General features: G+C 46.4%; 1 protein-coding gene across 1 annotated transcript in view; it reads left to right on the top strand.

Annotated features, from left to right (window-relative positions):
* The first annotated feature begins 8685 nt into the window (after positions 1-8685).
* LOC133354697 (arrestin domain-containing protein 1-like) overlaps positions 8686-18254 on the top strand; it is a 113020-nt gene continuing 103451 nt past the window's right edge. The window contains exon 1 of the mRNA XM_061571749.1: positions 8686-8857. Coding sequence (XP_061427733.1) covers positions 8749-8857 — 109 coding nt within the window. The 5' untranslated portion in view covers positions 8686-8748. The remainder of the gene's footprint in view (positions 8858-18254) is intronic.

Here is an 18254-nt window from a genome sequence, read left to right as displayed (position 1 = left end):
TTGTGAGAAATGGTGATGACTTTGGAAGGACTTCATCCACCAGTGGATACCGCATGGCTGATCATGACGATCATATCAATATGCCACTGGCCTACTGTCTATCGTAGGAGACGTTTTACCATAACGTGGCTGAATTGATGTGAGCCGTGCCCAGGATTCAAACTCTGGCAGCTGGGTTCATTGTGCATACGTTATACATAAGTAGAACATGATTGGATGAAGATTCACTGTTAAAATCCCTGAAAAATAAATGACAGAGAAAAAAAAACTCATAAAATCACGTTATTATTGGCACCCAAGCCCCCACAATCACCATGCTGATAACAATTATAATCACAGCTCATTTAAACTAAACAATTTTTTTATTTTACCAGGCAAGACCCACTGAGAAATATAACTCTTTTTCAGAAATGACGTGGCCACAAATGATAGCGTATATCATGTGGAAAATTGTAGCCAACAATTACTCGAAAAATTAACTCAGAGAGACACACGCAAACTCCAAATATACAGCAGCAGGCGTCAGAGGTCAGGATCGAACCGACGACCTCCTGTAGACCAGGCGAGGTAGTTAACATCTCCTAGCCACCGTGGCGCGCCTTTCATACATTCTGAAGGTGCTTTACGCTGGCAATGGGGGCGGGGGGTTGAGATTAGGGTAAGAAGTGGTGAAGTTAAAATATAAATTGCAGTTGTAGAGTATCTTCATGTCCCAATAATTGTTACCAGCTCTGCAGCGTGAGTGAAATGCTGGGCCAGAAAGTGATTGTTACAAAGGACCAGTAGTTGCTACCTGGGACCGATGTGTAAAATGGAGATAAAACATAACAGCTTTCACCACGATAATATAATTGTACCATCCGTTGTTGCGATATTTCCCCAAAATATGTTATGATATATCAATCTGCACATCCGATTACCATGGTTGGCTACATACGGTGCGAAAGAAGTTTTAAAAAATACATAAATAATATCCTGACAAAAAAGGTATAAAATTACAAGCTCAATCATTAAATACATAGCTATTTTGAATCTCTATTCATACTGGAAGTACAGCAAAGCACAAGCATAATACAATAAATCTTGACTTAAAGTTTTGTGACTGCAGGAATTCATATTCTTTGGGTCTTTCGGTAAAGCCACGTCGATAGAAAAAAAAATATATCACGACGTCTCAAACCTTGACAACAGCCTGCCTCAGCAGCTCTCCCGCTATTTCTTAGCTGATGACGATTGCTTGTGTTGCGATCGAAACGTCGTGATATGTTTTTTGCTATCTACGTGGCTTTAGCGAAAGACCCAAAGAATATAATACAATAACACAATGTGAAATGCAATGACAAATCTATACACCTCTGGGAAACTGATATTGCGATAATCGTAGTATCGTGAATTCTGATACCATATCGTATCGTGAAAAGATTATAACGCAGACACCCTACTTTGCTCATTTAACAAAGCTTCACTATCAATGGACACATCTTTTGAGAAGAGACCTGCCGAGGCACTTTGGGAAATTCCTTTCGAGTATTTTCCCCATGGGAAATTCCCGGTGTGGCCAGAGAAAACTCGCACGCACGTGAGAATGTCACCCAGAGCAGACTACACAGCAAAGACAACATTCGGTGGTGCTGCTGCTGCTACGTTGGCAGCACAAAGAGCAGGGTGGGGGAGACACTCATCACGTGCCATCAATGACCATGTAGCATCACAAAGAAAACGTATATTCAACGTGCAGTATGTATTCAACGTGCAGTATGTATTCAACGTGCAGTTTATATTCAACGTGCAGTATGTATTCAACGTGCAGTTTATATTCACAGCAAATCAGGGAGCAAGGATTCAACGCTCCACTCCCCAACCCTGGCGATTCAATGAATTTTCGCAATTCAGGGCCGAAATGTATTCAATAGTTAATGTGTTTTTTTTGCCTCATTTACCGTCTTGTTTGTATTGTTTACCTTCTCTTCTTCTCTCGTTTGTCCACTCTTATTCACTCCAGTGGCAAACGTGTGTAGTGACGTAACTGGAGTCACTATGGCAGTTAACGCCAGCTCCTGTCACAAGGGTGGAGCTGTGCGTCTTGAGTCTCTCTCTGGCACCAGAGTCGGCATGGCGTTGTTTCTGTCTTTGGCCAAAATAGTTCGAGATCCGCATCGCACGCAAACCTACTATACACAAACACAGCAATTATAAACAAAATAGGTGATGGAATAAATTGCATCGATTAAGCCTTTTCCCTCCTAAGTTATTCTTTAACAATAGAGTTTGACTGCACATTTGTGTCATCACTTTGACATTACATAGTAACCCATTCCCTGACATATTTCAAAAATTATCTTGACGTAAAATTAAGTATTTAAGATTTAAGTTTAAATAAAAACGGCTGCCCGCAAAGGGGAAGCCAAAAGAGCCGCAGGATGCCGACCTCTGATCTCGACTGAGGAGGCTGCGTGGTTCAAAGGTCGGGGCGCTCACCTCGCACCACTGAAATTCTGGATTCAAATCCGGGTGTCAGTCGCCTGGGAATAAGCAGTCACTTGATAGTCACAGCTTAGCAATCAGTCATGATTGCGCACACACAAAAACAAGGACAGAAAATTTAGTTCTGCACTTAATTTTGTTAAATTCTGTCTCTGAGAATAAAGCTGAATATTGCTTCCACTGTCATGCGAACATTACTTTCGGTGGCGGCGGTGAAGTTGTGCCCCCTAATGTGTGCACAAGAGGTGACATGGAGGAATCTCAGAGCTAGCTCTCCGATATACACTTCTGTGGGCCATTGTCTAACATGGAGGGTTGCACTGCTCCATGACAGATTCGAATATAATCTTCATCTCGTTACGTGACAGACAGCAGGAGTGGGGAAAATACAAAGAAAATCAATGTTATTCAACGCATCGATGCGTCTGCACACTGGATGGACCGAATAAAGGAAGACATGAAGACGGTCAACGCATCCCCTGAAGATGCCCTGGACCGAGCCAAATGGAGAAGACAATGCCGAAAAGCGGACCCTGCGCCACAGCGGGAACAACGCTAGGAAGAAGAAGATGCGTCTGCACACTGATAATCGATACTATATAATACACCGACTTGCTGCAATATCTCCTCCATATACCTCATTACCATTCTGGTGGGTGTCTCACCCAGTGTCTCCATCTCTGCGTGATCCATCAACCCCACAGTTAAACTGTTGAATTACAGACAAACATGATCGCCGTCGTGTACATGGACAGCCCTTTTCATCAATTCACTTGTGCGAGTTGCGGGGGTCATCTGACCATACTTCACCATTCTGGTCAGTACGGGTTGGGTGAGCATAGACGTCACAGCATAATTCGGTACAACAATGGATTGTTGATACACTGCCCCGAGACTGACAACATTGCCCCACTGCAATCTACGGCACCTGTTGTGGGATGCATCAGTGGCCGCCCATCCAAACAATCTCCAGGCTCCTGCCTGCTCAGCTGGCGAGGTCAGCTGCTCTCTTTGGGGTTTGTGTGAGTGACAACCAGACCGGCTTCCCAACAATCCGGGAGCGTCCTCGGGTGAACCGGACCGTCTTGTCTGCCCTGATCTCAGCTCGTGATCAAATTCACATTCCTTCTTACGGAAATAAAAACGATGGTCGGTGCTGGTGGCGGCTGTGGTTTCAAATACCGCGTGATTTTTGTTGCGTCACAAGGCTGCGGTAATTGGACCTCACTCAAAGCACACAAATGGCTTGCGCTTGAGAAAGGAGCTCATAGAAATGCTAATGAGGATGAATGGAGTGGGGTTTTCCCCCATGACAAAGAGGGCCTTCAGGTGAGGGCATCTATTCAAAGCAGTAAATGAATGAGGCCAACGGGAAACGGGAGGGGGCTCAAAGTTTGCGTGGAGGTAATGGACGGGAGTTGATTTATTCATTCGACGTTTATACCCAAGTTTCTGCTCAGCAACGCTCAGTCCGGTTCCTACCTCGCCTGCTGAACAAATCAAGCGGCGGTGCTGCCGCTGGTTTGCCCGTGGGTGCACAAATAACGCCACAAACCCAAAACGTTCGTCCATAACGCTGTAGACATTATATTCATACTCTTTGGTTCTTTCGGTAAAGTCATGTAGGTAGAAATAAAACGTGACTTTACCGAAAGAATCAAAGAGGATGGATTCCTGCAGTCACGAAAGCTTCAAATCAAGATTACATTCATACACAAATATATAATCGGCGACGTTTTGGGCAATGGTCCTTTTTCATAGAACCAGTCTGCTCAGCGGCATATCCTATGAAGAAGGGATATTACCTGAAACGTCGCCTATTATATATTTTCATAACGCCACGATGTTATTGACGAATGCGTTGAGTTACTTTTAATATGTAATACAAGTGGTATGAACATACGCGGCCACGTGGTTGTGACGCAGTGAGCAAGGCGATTAACTGGAGAAGCGCCGTGGGTGGTAATTGTGGCAAGGCGCGGGACTTCCCATCTTTGTGCTTTAAAGTGGCCTCCTCCACGGATGGCACCCAGTCAGGCCAGAGGCATCATCACAGGCAGGGTTGATGGCTATCGTGAAGACGGCTTGGTAGACACATGTTGACGATCAATGCGTTTGACGAGGGTGACGCTTGTGGGTTGCTGCAGTAGCTCACAGTAGCTTTAGTTCGTTGTCAATCCGCTGCTGGATGAAGGCCTCCCCACGCAGTGTGTGTCAAGCTGGTTGTGTCACCATACGTCAGCGGGGAGCGGTAGTGTGGTGCTTAGCGCGGACACGGTGATCCAGGTTCGATTCCCGCTCACGGCCACCACCAGTGACGATTATCTGAACCGTTCGTGGGCCTCCCCTAGGTCGACTGAGCCTCAAATGAGTACCCGGTGCGGTGTGTAAACATTGTCACTCGGGAGACAAAGACGGCCGACGTGGTGCTGGCCACCCACCCCCCTCTTGTGCCGTGCCGGCCTTCATAGATGCTGCTCGCTAACAGCACTTGCCCCAACAGCCTGTTAAGCCTACACGGGGGATCTTTGTCATTGTAACCACGCTGGTCACAGTGCGGGTTCGTGGAGGGAGAAGCCGAGGATTTTTTCACTTGAACACTGATGTTAGTATCGGCCCGGAATCCAACTCATGTCGCTGCGTTCATAGCGCAGTGCGCAAACCAATGCACCTCACCCATCGGCGCTTGGGAAGTGAATAACAAACTGAATTGTATTTAATCCGAGGTAAAACTCGCAAGTGTCTACATTCCTATGACGGGGTCAGTTTATATACTTCTGGTTAAGTTCCCACTAAGTGGTATACCAAGGAATTCACACAAAGACGTCAAGTTTAGTAGATCAGACGCGTGTGTGATACACTAAAAACGACTGCAGTCAACTTCTTTCCACTGCCTCCTGTGGCCAACGGATCTGAACCAAGAGCCCTGACAAAGGACATCAAACGGAGCTGAAGAGAGGGCAAAGAGGCCACGTGGGGAGACGCTTGCATTGAATTACAGAAAGAGGAATGATTATAATCGGAAAATGATGGGAAACCTACAACAGAAACAACGCAGACTGGAAAACAAAGAGCTCTCCGCCTTAAACATGTCGCACAACCACTATTTCCTGAAGAACTGCAATATGTTCGTCGTGGCTCATATCACCATCAATAAACGTACGTGACCAACCGAAATGCAAGCGGCGCGACAAAGAGACAGCTGCAGACGAGGTTTTGTTCATAATAGGACTCATCAGTCGAGTACAATCACCGATGCTTTGCTGTTGTCTCAAGGCTGCCTCTGGGAACTTCGCGGATGTTTGAGACCCCACATGGACACGGTGGATACCCACAAGCCGGTCTATTGGCAGCAATCGTTCGTATCTATAATTGACCAAAAAATCCCATAGCAGAGAAATGAGAGCGGCGTTGATTGGAGAACATATGCACGTTCATTAGGGGCACAGCGGTGGAGAGACGTTAACTACCTCGCCTGGTATGTAGGAGGTTGTGGGTTAGATCCCAATCCTGACGCCTGTATATTTTTATTTTTTCTCTGGGTCCTCCAGTTTTTAGCTCCACATTTAGAAACGTGCGTTTAGAGTACTGCATTTGGCTGCTATTAATTTCGTAATTACTAAATTTCACAACCTTAGGTTGGATATGAATGGGATGAAGTTGACTGCCCAGAATTTAAACTCACGCTCCCATCGCTGGAAGCTCTACGGAGCCACATTCTGGTCCAATTCTACGTAGCTGATCTCAGCCGCGATGACAAATGTATCAGAATCATCGACATTGATCAACAACATCGAATACAATCTGAGAAGTGCACAAAGAAGCATGGAGAAGTGGGACGTGTGGAATAATTATTTTTGGTCATTTCTTTTCTTATGTTATTCACTGACAAGATTTGTATGCCATAACAAAACTAAGCAATGAAGGTTTTAAGTGAATAGCTATTTTCCAATAAATTATCGCTTTGTTAAATATTTTTGTAGCAATAGGCGCACCATGGCGATGACAGTATGTGACGCCAGCAATTGTGTAACTCATAGCAATGTGCGCAATGGGCATTGTAGATTGTAAAGATTAGAAATGCTTATGTCAGGCTTATGCTGAGTGAACTGCGGTTGAAGATCGTTGAAGTACAGCAGGACTCCAATAACCCGGGGTGATATGGGGCGGGGAGACATATAGAGTCGATCCCGTCATCAGCGGAGGTTCGTCCCGTGATTCACGTCGCTTTACTTTGCACCAGCTCGGTGTGGGTGCGCCGCGGATGACTCAACTACAATTTTTATTATTTTACCAGATAAGGTCCACTGAGCCTCGTAGCTCTTTTTTCAGAAGCGACCTGGTCACAAATGATAGCTCACCCAAGTGGCTTCTCGTCGTGTGGAAATGTAAAGCAGCCAAATTATCTAAACACGTGATTTAAAGCTTTCGTGACTGCAGGGATTCATCTTCTTGGTTCTTTCGGTAAAGTCACGTAGAAGGGAAGTAACAAAATAATAAAAAAAATGTTTTATTTTTTCTTATTTTTTATTATTTTGTTACTTCCCTTCTACGTGACTTTACCGAAAGAACCAAGAAGATAAACACGTGATGTTGATTCTAAACGTGGAGGGGAAAAGCGGAGGACCCGGAGAAAAACACCACACGTCCACGGGGAGAGAGACACGCAAACTCCAAATATGAAGCAGGTGTCAGGCTTGGGATGGAACCCACGACCTCCTGCATGCCAGACGAGGGAGTTACCATCTCACCAGGGTGGCACTCCGCGGTGGCGAGATTGTGTGTGACATCACTAGAGGACGTTCCAGCTTCTGTTGTTCATCCAGAAATCTGAGACTTCCCCGAATTTCGAGGAAAGCCACAAACCACGCGTACAGGGATTATTGTAGCACGGATGTTTGGAGTCCTGCTCTAATCATTATTTGCACGGGAATGAAAGCAAGCTATAACAATTGTTTGATAAAAATGCCAAAACCAACGACAAAGTAACGAGAAACAGATATCGCGATAGTCGTGATGTCGTACCATGTGATATTGTATCATGAAAACATTATATCGTGGCAGCCATAAGAGGGAAACTCAAATGGATGAGAAAATCAATGTAGAGACATCATATTGACTGTCAATGAAAGTGGGGTTTTCGCTCGGGCACATCATGGACCAGTGTATGAGATGAGCTAGAGACCGGAACGCGCACACTGCAGAGATGGAGCGATGAGATCAACTTATGTCCAGAAGTGCGACTGCGGCATTTCAGGACCGTGAGTCAAATCTACGATGCAGAAGCCTTCATCCAGCAGTGAATAGTTCATGGTTATCCATCAGCATTTGTTTTTACATTGAATCCTCATCAGGTTCCATGGTGTTGATTGCGCTCTCCAACTCTTAATATCGGCGCTATCTCTCTGGTTTCACTATTTACGTGCTATGAAATACCATTGGCCATATTGTTGCCTTTAAGATACATTTACATTTTATCAGGTAAGGCCCTTATTTATATTTAAGGCAGTGTTGTATAATATATAAGTTATGTGCCGCAGGAAATAATAATTGTTTAATCTCCCCCCTTCACCGCCTCCAGCTCGGCTGACGGATGAAGTAGGGGGGTGAGGACGGAGAAAAACATTCCCTAGTTCAGACCCGGACAGCAGCTCCTGGTTGTTGTTTGGCCAGGAGATGATGGATGTAGTGACCAGCAGGAAAATATTTAACTGAATGTCGAGAGGAGTGTCCATCATGCCACTCTACCTCGTCTGAATCACACCAGCCCAATGCACGTGTTCACAGAACAATCATAAGGGACAGCTATTAACCAAACTAAGTTTTATTTTTCCCAAGTAATGCCCACTGAGCTATGCCGCTCTTTTCAGGAAGCGACCTGGCCACAAATGATTGCTCAACCGTGTGGACAGAAGCCAGAAACTCAGCCAAATCCAACACATCCCAACGAGAGAGCAAAGACACATTCACACGCACCAATGTTTGAGCGAGATGCCACGGCCAGGATTGCTGGCTGGGTCGCCTACACTATGTGTAAAACTAAATATACCCTGACAAATGTGACTCATAACGACCACAGCCCTGCAACAAACACACACGGTGTGTAATTCCAACGCCTCTCCCCTAAAATAGCCTCCCCCCCGCAGCAGCAGCAAAGCCCCTGGTGCCTTTAAGAGAACGGAGGTGGGGGTCTAACATTGGTGAAGGCAACCTCGACAGAAACAATCGCACACGTCCACACACCCACGCGGCGCGCTCGCTACCATGGAGGATCTCTTAGTGCTCTTCAAAGGCAACAAATTGTCGTACAGACCGGGCGACGTCGTGGAAGGAGTTATTAAAGTCCACGTCACGGCTGCCGTCCCCTTCAAGGGTAAGAGGACAAGAGGGGTAGGGGGTGCTGGGTGATTGTGGAATGAATGATTTTGCGGATTTATTCCGTGACCTGGCGCAAAGGAGGGGGGATACACGAGACTTGTGCTTTGTTTGTGGTGGTGGTGGTGTAGCAGCTGTCACGGTATATACAGTACACGCAACGCTGTTGAACGTCGCGATAGTTTAGACATTTAAAGGGCGGTTGTGGAAGAGAGCCGTATTCGTGCGTACGTGGTGGTTACAAGTTACTACGTTTCTTAAATGACTGCGAAATGTAAACAACAGGTAAGGCGGCACAGGTGAAGGAAGGCCTTGCCTGGGCGCTCTGCCGCCACAACTCTGAGTCCACGTGGCCCACGAGGCTTCTCGCCTGCTAAGGATGATCGTGGTCGGTGTCGCCTCGGGTTCCTGACTTTCGCGAGGTTGCGCATTTAAAGGGGGTTATTTTGCGTCATGTTTTGAGCCCTTTGTGTTCATTTCCGCACTGCCATTTTGCCAAAGCCTTGTGGCAGACAAAGGGAACTGCAACTCGCAGGTGTTGCCAGGTGCCCCCGACCACGGGGGGGGGGGGGGGGGGGCTGTTCGTAGCCTCTTTGGGGGGCCCCGAAGCAGATTTACCTTTCAGAAGGGGGGGGGGGGGTCACATCCCCTTTGAATGCACCACCTCCCACTAACGTGACGGCAGAGATGCGATATATACGGCGTGAGATGGTAAGGGACGCAGGGAAGTCAAAGTGATGGTGGTGATGATGCAGTGAAGTGAAAGAAGCGGCGTTGTGGACATGCTGTGGATAATAGAGCTTCATTGCCTTTTACGTTAATTATCTAATTATGAGAATAGGGTTTCCCCTTTTATCTGGCAACAAAACAGGTGTTAAGATGTTAAAACACCAAACTGAAACCTTTTACAAGGAATAATGTCTGCATTAACCACAATACTTGTGGTCAGAATGCAAAAAACATACTCTGCTAATATATGCATTGTCGTTGAAACTATTGGCCCACACCAGAGACAGCTTTCTTTCGAGCCTAGTCTCAAACGGTGTTAGACCAGAGGACGCCAAAAGGCGTGCATCACAAAGACAATGCACTGTCAGAGTAATGAGGGCTCGGGGTGAGCACCTACATCATGGTACCTCCGGTCGTGCTTGTCTTTAAGCTGTACGCCTTTTGGCGTCCTCTGCTCTCGCATCATTTGAGACTAGGCTCAAAAGAAAGCTGTCTGGTGTGGACCAATCAGTTTCAAGGACAACGCATATATTATCAGAGTATGTTTTTTGTTTGCATTCGGACCACAAGTATTGTGGTTAATGCAGACATGATTTCTTGTAAAAAGGTTTCAGTTTTGTTGCCAGAAAAAAAGGGAAAACCCCTATTATTATCTTAACACAGCTGTTTTGTTGCCAGAAAAAAAGGGGAAAACCTATTTTCATATGTAGGTACTGGAAAAGGAGGTCCCATGATGTAGGTGCTCACCCCGAGCTCTCAATACTCTGACAGTGCATTGTCTTTGTGATGCACGCCTTTTGGCGTCCTCTGGTCTAACACCGTTTGAGACTAGGCTCGAAAGAAAGCTGTCTCGTGGACCAATCACTTTCAAAGACAATGCATATATTATCAGAGTATGTTTTTTGTTTGCATTCTGACCACAAGAATTGTGGTTAATGCAGACATGATTCCTTATAAAAGGTTTAAGTTTGGTGTTTTAACATCCTAACACCTGTTTTCTTGACTGAAAAAAGGGGAAAACCTATTCTCATATTTTGGTACTGGCAAAGGAGGTCTCACGATATCTAAGTATGCTCATGAACATTCCAGCCGATACTTGGTGCACCCATATCCTTTGTATGAATCCGGGCTTCCTTAGTTGTTTGGTGCCCAAAATATCTGCATAGTTTGTTGATGCCACTGCCATTCAACATAGAATCAATGTATAGCACTATAGTCGTCCATCTCTAGATAACCCACCACAACACTGTTATATGGAGATAGAGAGAAAAGGACATTTGATTTCACAGCCTCTACACGTTTCCCACAAATGTTAACAAACATTTACATCGTTTTACACTCATCTCTGTAAGGTATGGGACCATCACTCAATGTGCGAATCACCTGTTGAGAAGAGGCCCACAAATCAATAGGGTATTTATATAAATGTTAATAAATAATACTGCAATTGTCATAATGAGCTTTTTTATGAATGCTCATTGAGACAAAATCTCTTGCGAGGAAGATCTGGGATGAAAACCTGCTGCCATGTTTCCCACTCGCATGGGGGTCTGGCTTCCTATTCCTTTGCACTCAATCCTGTCCTGGGCCATCCACATCCACTCCACAGGCCTTCATAACCTGCTTCGTCACTTAAAAACACCAAGGCACGCCGCTCGGTTTCTGCCTCTGGTGCTTCCACGGATCATAGCCTTGCTGTGTGGGTTTCCTCACTTTACGTCTGAATCATCCGAGTGGCATTTCTCTCAGCTACTCTGAGATGGGTACCGCTCTCGCTGTCTTCCGTGTCTCTTCATCTCTGACCTCCCTGACCCGATACGGTCTAATGACCGCTGGGATGTATCTTCCATCGTCGTTTCTGTGGTGCTCTTCTGTTCCTTCCTCTCTGGCTTTTTTGGGCCATTCAGACCCAGATGTCATTTCAGTACTGCCCTAAGGTACCAAATATAAGAATACAAGTTTATGGTACAAACATTCAGCGTGGGAAGCAGAAAGAAAGGAAAAACATCTTCATATAGAAATGATATATGCTGACTACGAACAGAAATATTAAATATCATTACTGTACTGTATTATAGAACGGTACATCAATAATTACTCGTGGGCAGTTACATTATTTTGAATGTACATTCTGGACACTTTAAACGTGGATAATCATAAGTAAAATCATGAAGTTGCGTTTTACTTAGGAAGTGTATTGTATATCATCCAATTAGAGGCCCAGATAGGATTTTTTTCAACTTTATGAAGGAGAGGTTATAAATTACCGTGGTATTGGAGAACCCAGCCGAATTTGCCACTATTTCATCCACACTGGTATGGTAGGTAGTGATGCATCCTATTTCATGTACGTGACAGATCATCGACTTATTCCATAAATAAGTGATAGCTTCTAAAACTGTATTATAAATATATTCAAAATGATTCCCCAAATGTTTTAATTGGATTTTGAAATCTTGACTGGGATGTTGCTTAACTTGTGGAACTCGCTACATATGGAGGACTTCACCGTACACGACAGTAATGCTGCAATCGCAATAGATTTTAACAGTTCTGTACCATGATGTGGTTAACTGTACTGTAATTGCTTACATAACAGCACTGTACTGAAAGGGAGACTGTGAAATATGTGTACAGCTGGGACGATTAGGTCACCAAGTTGATTAATCGACAACAATTAGGTCATCAAGTCCTACGTCTCTTCTCACTGTCTCTGTCCCCTCCACCAGTCTGGTTTCCGTCCGCTCCATTCCACCGAAACCGCTCCCCTCCATGTGCACAGCCACTTGGCTAACTCACATCACTCGGGCCTTTCATCTGTCCTCATTACACTCGACCTGTCTGCGGCTTTTAACACCCTTGATCACCCCATCTTCTTATCCACTCTGTCTAACCTCGGTATCTGTGGTATCCCACTTCATTGGCTCCGCTCTTACCTCATTTCCCGTTCATCCTCTGTCTCTTTTAACCGTGGTTCTCCCTCCCCTGCCACGGCTGGCACCCACCAGGGTTCTCTACTGGGTCCTCTCCTGTTCTCCCTCCACACATCCCCCCTCGAGCCCATCCTCTCTTATTTCAATCTCTCGTCTCACCCATTTGCCGACGACACTAAAATCTTCTTTTCCTTTCAAGGATTTTACGCCGACCTTTCCGAACACATGTCATCCTGCCTAATGGCCATCCAAACATGGATGACACAATGTCCGTTCCCTTCACCCTTCTAAAACCACCGTGCTCTACTTTCCCACTTCCGGCTCCCCTCCTCCTAACCCCTCCATATCTTTCCTTCTGCTCAGTCTAACTCTGATCGCTTCCGTTCAAATTCTTCGTGTCACGTTTGATTCCTCATTTTCCTTCACTTCCCACATTGCGAACACCACTCGCACGTGCCATTTCCATCTTTTTGATATCAGGAAAATTCTCAACCTTATCACCATCACCGCTGTCAAACTTCTCGTGCACGCCCTCGCCTTCACTCGTCTGGATTATTGCAACTCGCTCCTGGTCGGTCTCCCTGCCTATGCCCTTGCCCCTCTACAACAAATTCAAAACTCGGCTGCATGCACCGCCGTCTTTAACCTCCCATTCACTACCCATTGCTCCCCTCTCCTACAACTTCACTGGCTTCCTATCTATCACCGCTGCTTCTTTAAATGACTCACCTTAGTTTTAAAAGCTTTGCATGGACCCCCTTATCTCTCTCCTCTCATTTCCTTATATGCGCCAAATATCGCTTTCGCTCCTCTCTCCCTCGCTTGCATCTTTTTGCACTGCCCTCAAGTCCCATCTCTTTTCTCTCACCTTTTCCCTTCCTCTTCCGCTACCCCTACCAGCACCACCTAACGTCCTAAATGCCTCCACTATCGCAGCCTCCACCTCGCTCCCTCCACCTGAGTCACTACCCGACCCCCCATCCCTTCTCTTGCCATCTTGTACTGTAGTCAACTTGCGCACTATTTAAATGGTGGCTACCTTGCGAAAGCTGGAAACCCCTACAAGCCACACCCAGCGTGACGCATGGCAGACGATGCCGAAGACGTCACCAAGCCCTTGGGAACAGCACACGTGGGGCAGGGTTGCGATTTGCGCACCAATTTCCGCAAACATGCTGTTTTCGACCGCATTTCGCGGTAGTTTCTGTGACCCTCTTCCGCACAAATTTCCGCAATTTGCGGTGATTCCTGGGAAGACTTCCGCAAATCGTGACTTCGATTCCCGCCTATACCGGTGCCGTACTCGCGCGGTTGGCGCACATATCTCGCGTCTACCCACTTGCCTCTGCCGTAGCTACTCTATACCTCCTGCAAATAAATACACTTTACTGCTAACGATAATAGCTCATAACATCACACACAGATTCAAAAATGAGCAGCACCCCCACCACCAAGAGCAAGCCTATCGTCCTCGAGCGCTGGTTCCTCGGCCGCCTGTGGCTCATGTACGACGAGGAGAAAAGCGCCTTCTTCTGCACCACGTGCTCTGCCGCCGGGCCGAGGTCGTGCATCTTCCACAAGGGCAACAAAGGATATACCTTTGTTGCCCTCGACCGCATCGTCGACCACGGCGACAGCATCGGCCACCTCAAGGCCGCCGAGACGCTCCGAGCGAAGTCGGCCTTGGAGTTGGCCTTCCAGCGCAGCGGCGAGCAGGAGCAGAAGAGCATGGGCGCGGCGGCCGGCGAGTCGGGCGCCGCCGACTACACGCTCTGGCATTCGCACGCGCTGCGGTGCGGCTACTTCATTGCCAAGCACAGTCTGCCCTACTCGATGATGGAGCACATCTGCGGCCTCGTGCAGACCAGCATCAACTCGTATGCGGGCAAGCAGGCCTTCTCCACTGCCAGCGGCACCTACGGCTCATACTGCTCGCGCGACAGCGCAGTCGACATGGTGGAGATCTGCAGCACGTCCATCTTGGAGAAGACCGTGCACGAGATGCGCGAGGCCAAGTTCTTCTCGATCAGCTGCGACGAGAGCACGGGTCTGTCGACTGCGAGAGGGCCTTCTCTCTGCAAAACAACATCAAGACCGAGGAGCGGTCGCTCCTCACGTGCAAGCAGTTGAACGCGCTTATGGTTTGCGCCCGCGACGGACCAAAACTCAGCAACTTTGATGCCGAAGACAACATGAAGCGCTGGAAGAATGCGAAGAAGAGAAAGTACATTTGCTCGTAGTCACGCTCTGCCTTTGAATAAAGTACATTTGCTCGTAATCACGGCTCTGCATTTGAATAAAGTATGTGGTTCTTGTGCGGAAATGCGGAAATCATATATTCATTGCAATCAGTAGCTCAAAGCCCTGCGTGATGTTGGGCCTTGCATATATCCTTTCCAATAGAACGCATTAACGTGTTGTTAAAAGCGCGCGGTCACAGGAGTAGTCTTTCCACCGTTTGCGGTTGACATTAGCAGAAATGCGGGAAAAATTGAACCCTCCTTCCGCATTTTCCATGCCGAAATCGCAACCCTGACGTGGGGAATTGCAAAGGTGAATCTCTTTTCAAACCCGCTTTTTGCGTGTTATCTGATGAAGTGAAATTCAAGCAGCAGTCATTGATTACTTAAACGGTGAGATAGCCCATGAACACAGTCTGCACGGGCGTAGAAAGTTTCACCGAGACCATTGCAATGTATTTCATATTTAAAACGAGCTTTACTACACACACCACAGCAGTTACTCGTTCGAGGCTGAGTCGACCTAGGGGAGGCCCAGGAGCGGTTAAAATAATCGTCACCGGTGTTGGCCGTGAGCGGGAATCGAACTTGGGTCGCCAGGATCGTAGCGCAGCGTAGCGCTAACCACTACACTACAATACGTTACGCTTCCACATGCGCGGGTCACGTGACAGATGTGACGTCACAGCTCACTTGCCGTGCAAAAAATCAATGGCATTATTGAGCTCCTCTTCCCAAAAATAGCAAGTGTATTTAAAAATAAAATTTGCATGGCGTACAGTCTAGAAAGTACCCACATGGCAAATTTCAAGTTTGTTGCATGTCGGGAAGTACGCTAAACATTTTGAACAGACGCACATAAACACAACTTGCCTTTTATATATATTTAAGAAGAAGATGGTTTTCCCTCGGGGAGGAAACTGGAGTACCCGGTTTGCCACATGGGCGTATGCCAACTAGCCACAATAAAATCTCATTTCATAATTATTATTCTTGCAGTAGCGTACTACATGCAGTATGTGTACTGTCAAGTATAGTTTTACTTAGCATCACATTTGCACGCAGTACAAGATTGTATTCCGCTGTAGTCCTGTATCGTAGTTTATTCTGGAAGTTTAAAATAATATTGTTCTGCAAGAGATTAATGGAAGCGTTTTTTTTCATATGTACACTTTGTATGGGTGGTTACATTCCACACTTGTGTTCACGTTTACTTACATAATATACACGGCGTTTAGACACGAGATGCATTGCGCAAGAACATTACGCAGATAGAACTGCACGCACACTCGTGTGTGTATGTACATGCACACTCGTGTGGCTGGGTCGTGTAGCCCGCATGCCCAGCCACCGCATGCCTAAACAGCTTTTGTTCGGCCAGATCGAGGGGGCTAGACGGGTGCGGCACGGGCTAGAGAAGAGATGGAGTGATGTGGTACAGGAGGACGTGGAGCTCAGTGGACTTGTCGATGACTGGTACCAGCGGTGTCAAGATCGGCCTCTGTGGAGGAGGTTCGTGAAGGACACTGCTGGGCAGTTGGAGGCAGTCGCCCTCCAACAACCAACGGAGGGCAGAGGAGTGACGCTCACAACAACGAGCAGAGCGCCGGACGGCTAAAACACAGCAAGTTAACTCAATAGGGGGCACAGGTGGTGCATCGGCCAGTCGTCTCAGTCGGTCGACCCATGGCACGTGGGTCTGCCCCGTGACCTCCTGCCAGCGGGCATTCGACACTTCACTTGGCCTTAATGTGGACATAGCCTGGCACAAGCGCCGTGGTGATGTCGCCGCCACTTCGTGGCGAATGGCGATTGTTGTTGTTGTACACTCGTGTGTGTATGTATGTACATGCACACAACAGTAACATCATGTTGATTCCACCCCAGTGAACAGACTATTGGTGCGACGGTTAAAACCACATGCCAACGTTAGTTGAACGTTAGCATGTTACTCGAACATTCACATTAGGAAGGACTATACTGCAACGTGCATGGATGAGGTCCAGTTAAAACACTTGCCAGTATTAATGACAGTACAATAGAGTACTTTCACAATTAATTAACCTGTACTGGTTCAGCAATGAGTGTTTCATTGTGAGTCTCCAATGTGACACGTACCGTCCCACATCTGGCTCACACAAAGGCTCGGTGAACTCTTTGGGTTCAACCCTCGCGATGTATCAGTGCACGTGGAACCACTGGCGGGGCGTGGATGGTCTTGTATTGTGTTATATTAGTATTATCCATTTATTTGTGGCCTGTAACACATCAGAGGTTTTCCACCGATTATATATTACAGCTTCAGCAATCTGGCTTCTCCCTCGCTCCAAACCATAACGCCACTCAAAAGCATTATGTTAATCCATATGAGTGAGTAGTTTCTTATTCTTGTCAACGATATAACCAAAAATCCACACGGCCACATTGTGAACTGCAACTTGATTTCATAGCGTACCGTTCGCACAGGGCCTTGTAGCGATTTTCATAAAGTAACCCTTTCCCTGAACAAACCCTTTAATTAATACCACTGAATCAAACCTTTAACAGATAAAATTGAATGCTCTTGGAGGTGCGGGATACACAGTTGTTCTTACCCTGATTCATATTTGCTTCATTGCTCTACCTGATTTTCTTTGTTTTATGTCATTTTGTTGACCTGGGTCAGTCTTGCTAAATGAGACTTCTCCTGGTTCCTTGAGTTCTCACCTGGTTAGACAAACACACTTGAAACTGGAAACTATCAAAACACTTGCAGGGTCCTCACACTCTGAATTAGCCCCAAGTATTTTTCACGGTTGCGGAGGGACAACTTCCCCAGTTTCGCACGAACATTTGATGTCATTGTTGCTCTTCCTCCACAGTAAGAAGGTGCAAAAACTGCAACTGACATGTCCTGCTGATGTGCGTTTTGCCCTGCGGAATAACAGGACTTGTGAACGCAACATAAATAATGGTTAATAATCTGAGGATAATTTTAACACAAACCAAATCCCATATCCATTGTCACTACTATTCCAATAAATGAATTGTGAATTCTTTGTACCTGGTATACAATACTGGCAAATAAAATACATCAGAATGCTGCAAGCACAGATGAATGCAGCAGAATTATAGTGCAGTACTGTACAATTATATATATAGACTTGTAGGCCTCAGAAATGCCGATAGATCAGCAGTCTATTTTCTGTACTGCCTCCTGCATGACATCTCCACCGCTGTTGCTATGTTGGTAGTTGTCTCACGCATGCAATTATTCAATGCCTGCACGAGCCACTAACCAGCCCTGTGATGTGTAGAAGAGTAATTGTCTGAAACGTCACCTAACCTACGCTTTTGTAGAGGCAGTGTTATTGATTAATGTGAGTTGTGTTGTTGTTAATAGTGCTTGTGCACCACTGCAAACTCGGCAGCATCGCCTAATAAATTGGTCACAAGGTCCTGAATCACAGGGCGTGTGTCACGACGCTTGGCGCGGGTAATGACGCTGATGTTG

The sequence above is a fragment of the Lethenteron reissneri genome, chromosome 48, assembly GCF_015708825.2.
Source record: "Lethenteron reissneri isolate LAM-NWPU_2019-01 chromosome 48, ASM1570882v1, whole genome shotgun sequence".
Lineage (NCBI taxonomy): Eukaryota > Metazoa > Chordata > Hyperoartia > Petromyzontiformes > Petromyzontidae > Lethenteron > Lethenteron reissneri.
This window is presented reverse-complemented; position numbering and strand designations above follow the sequence as displayed.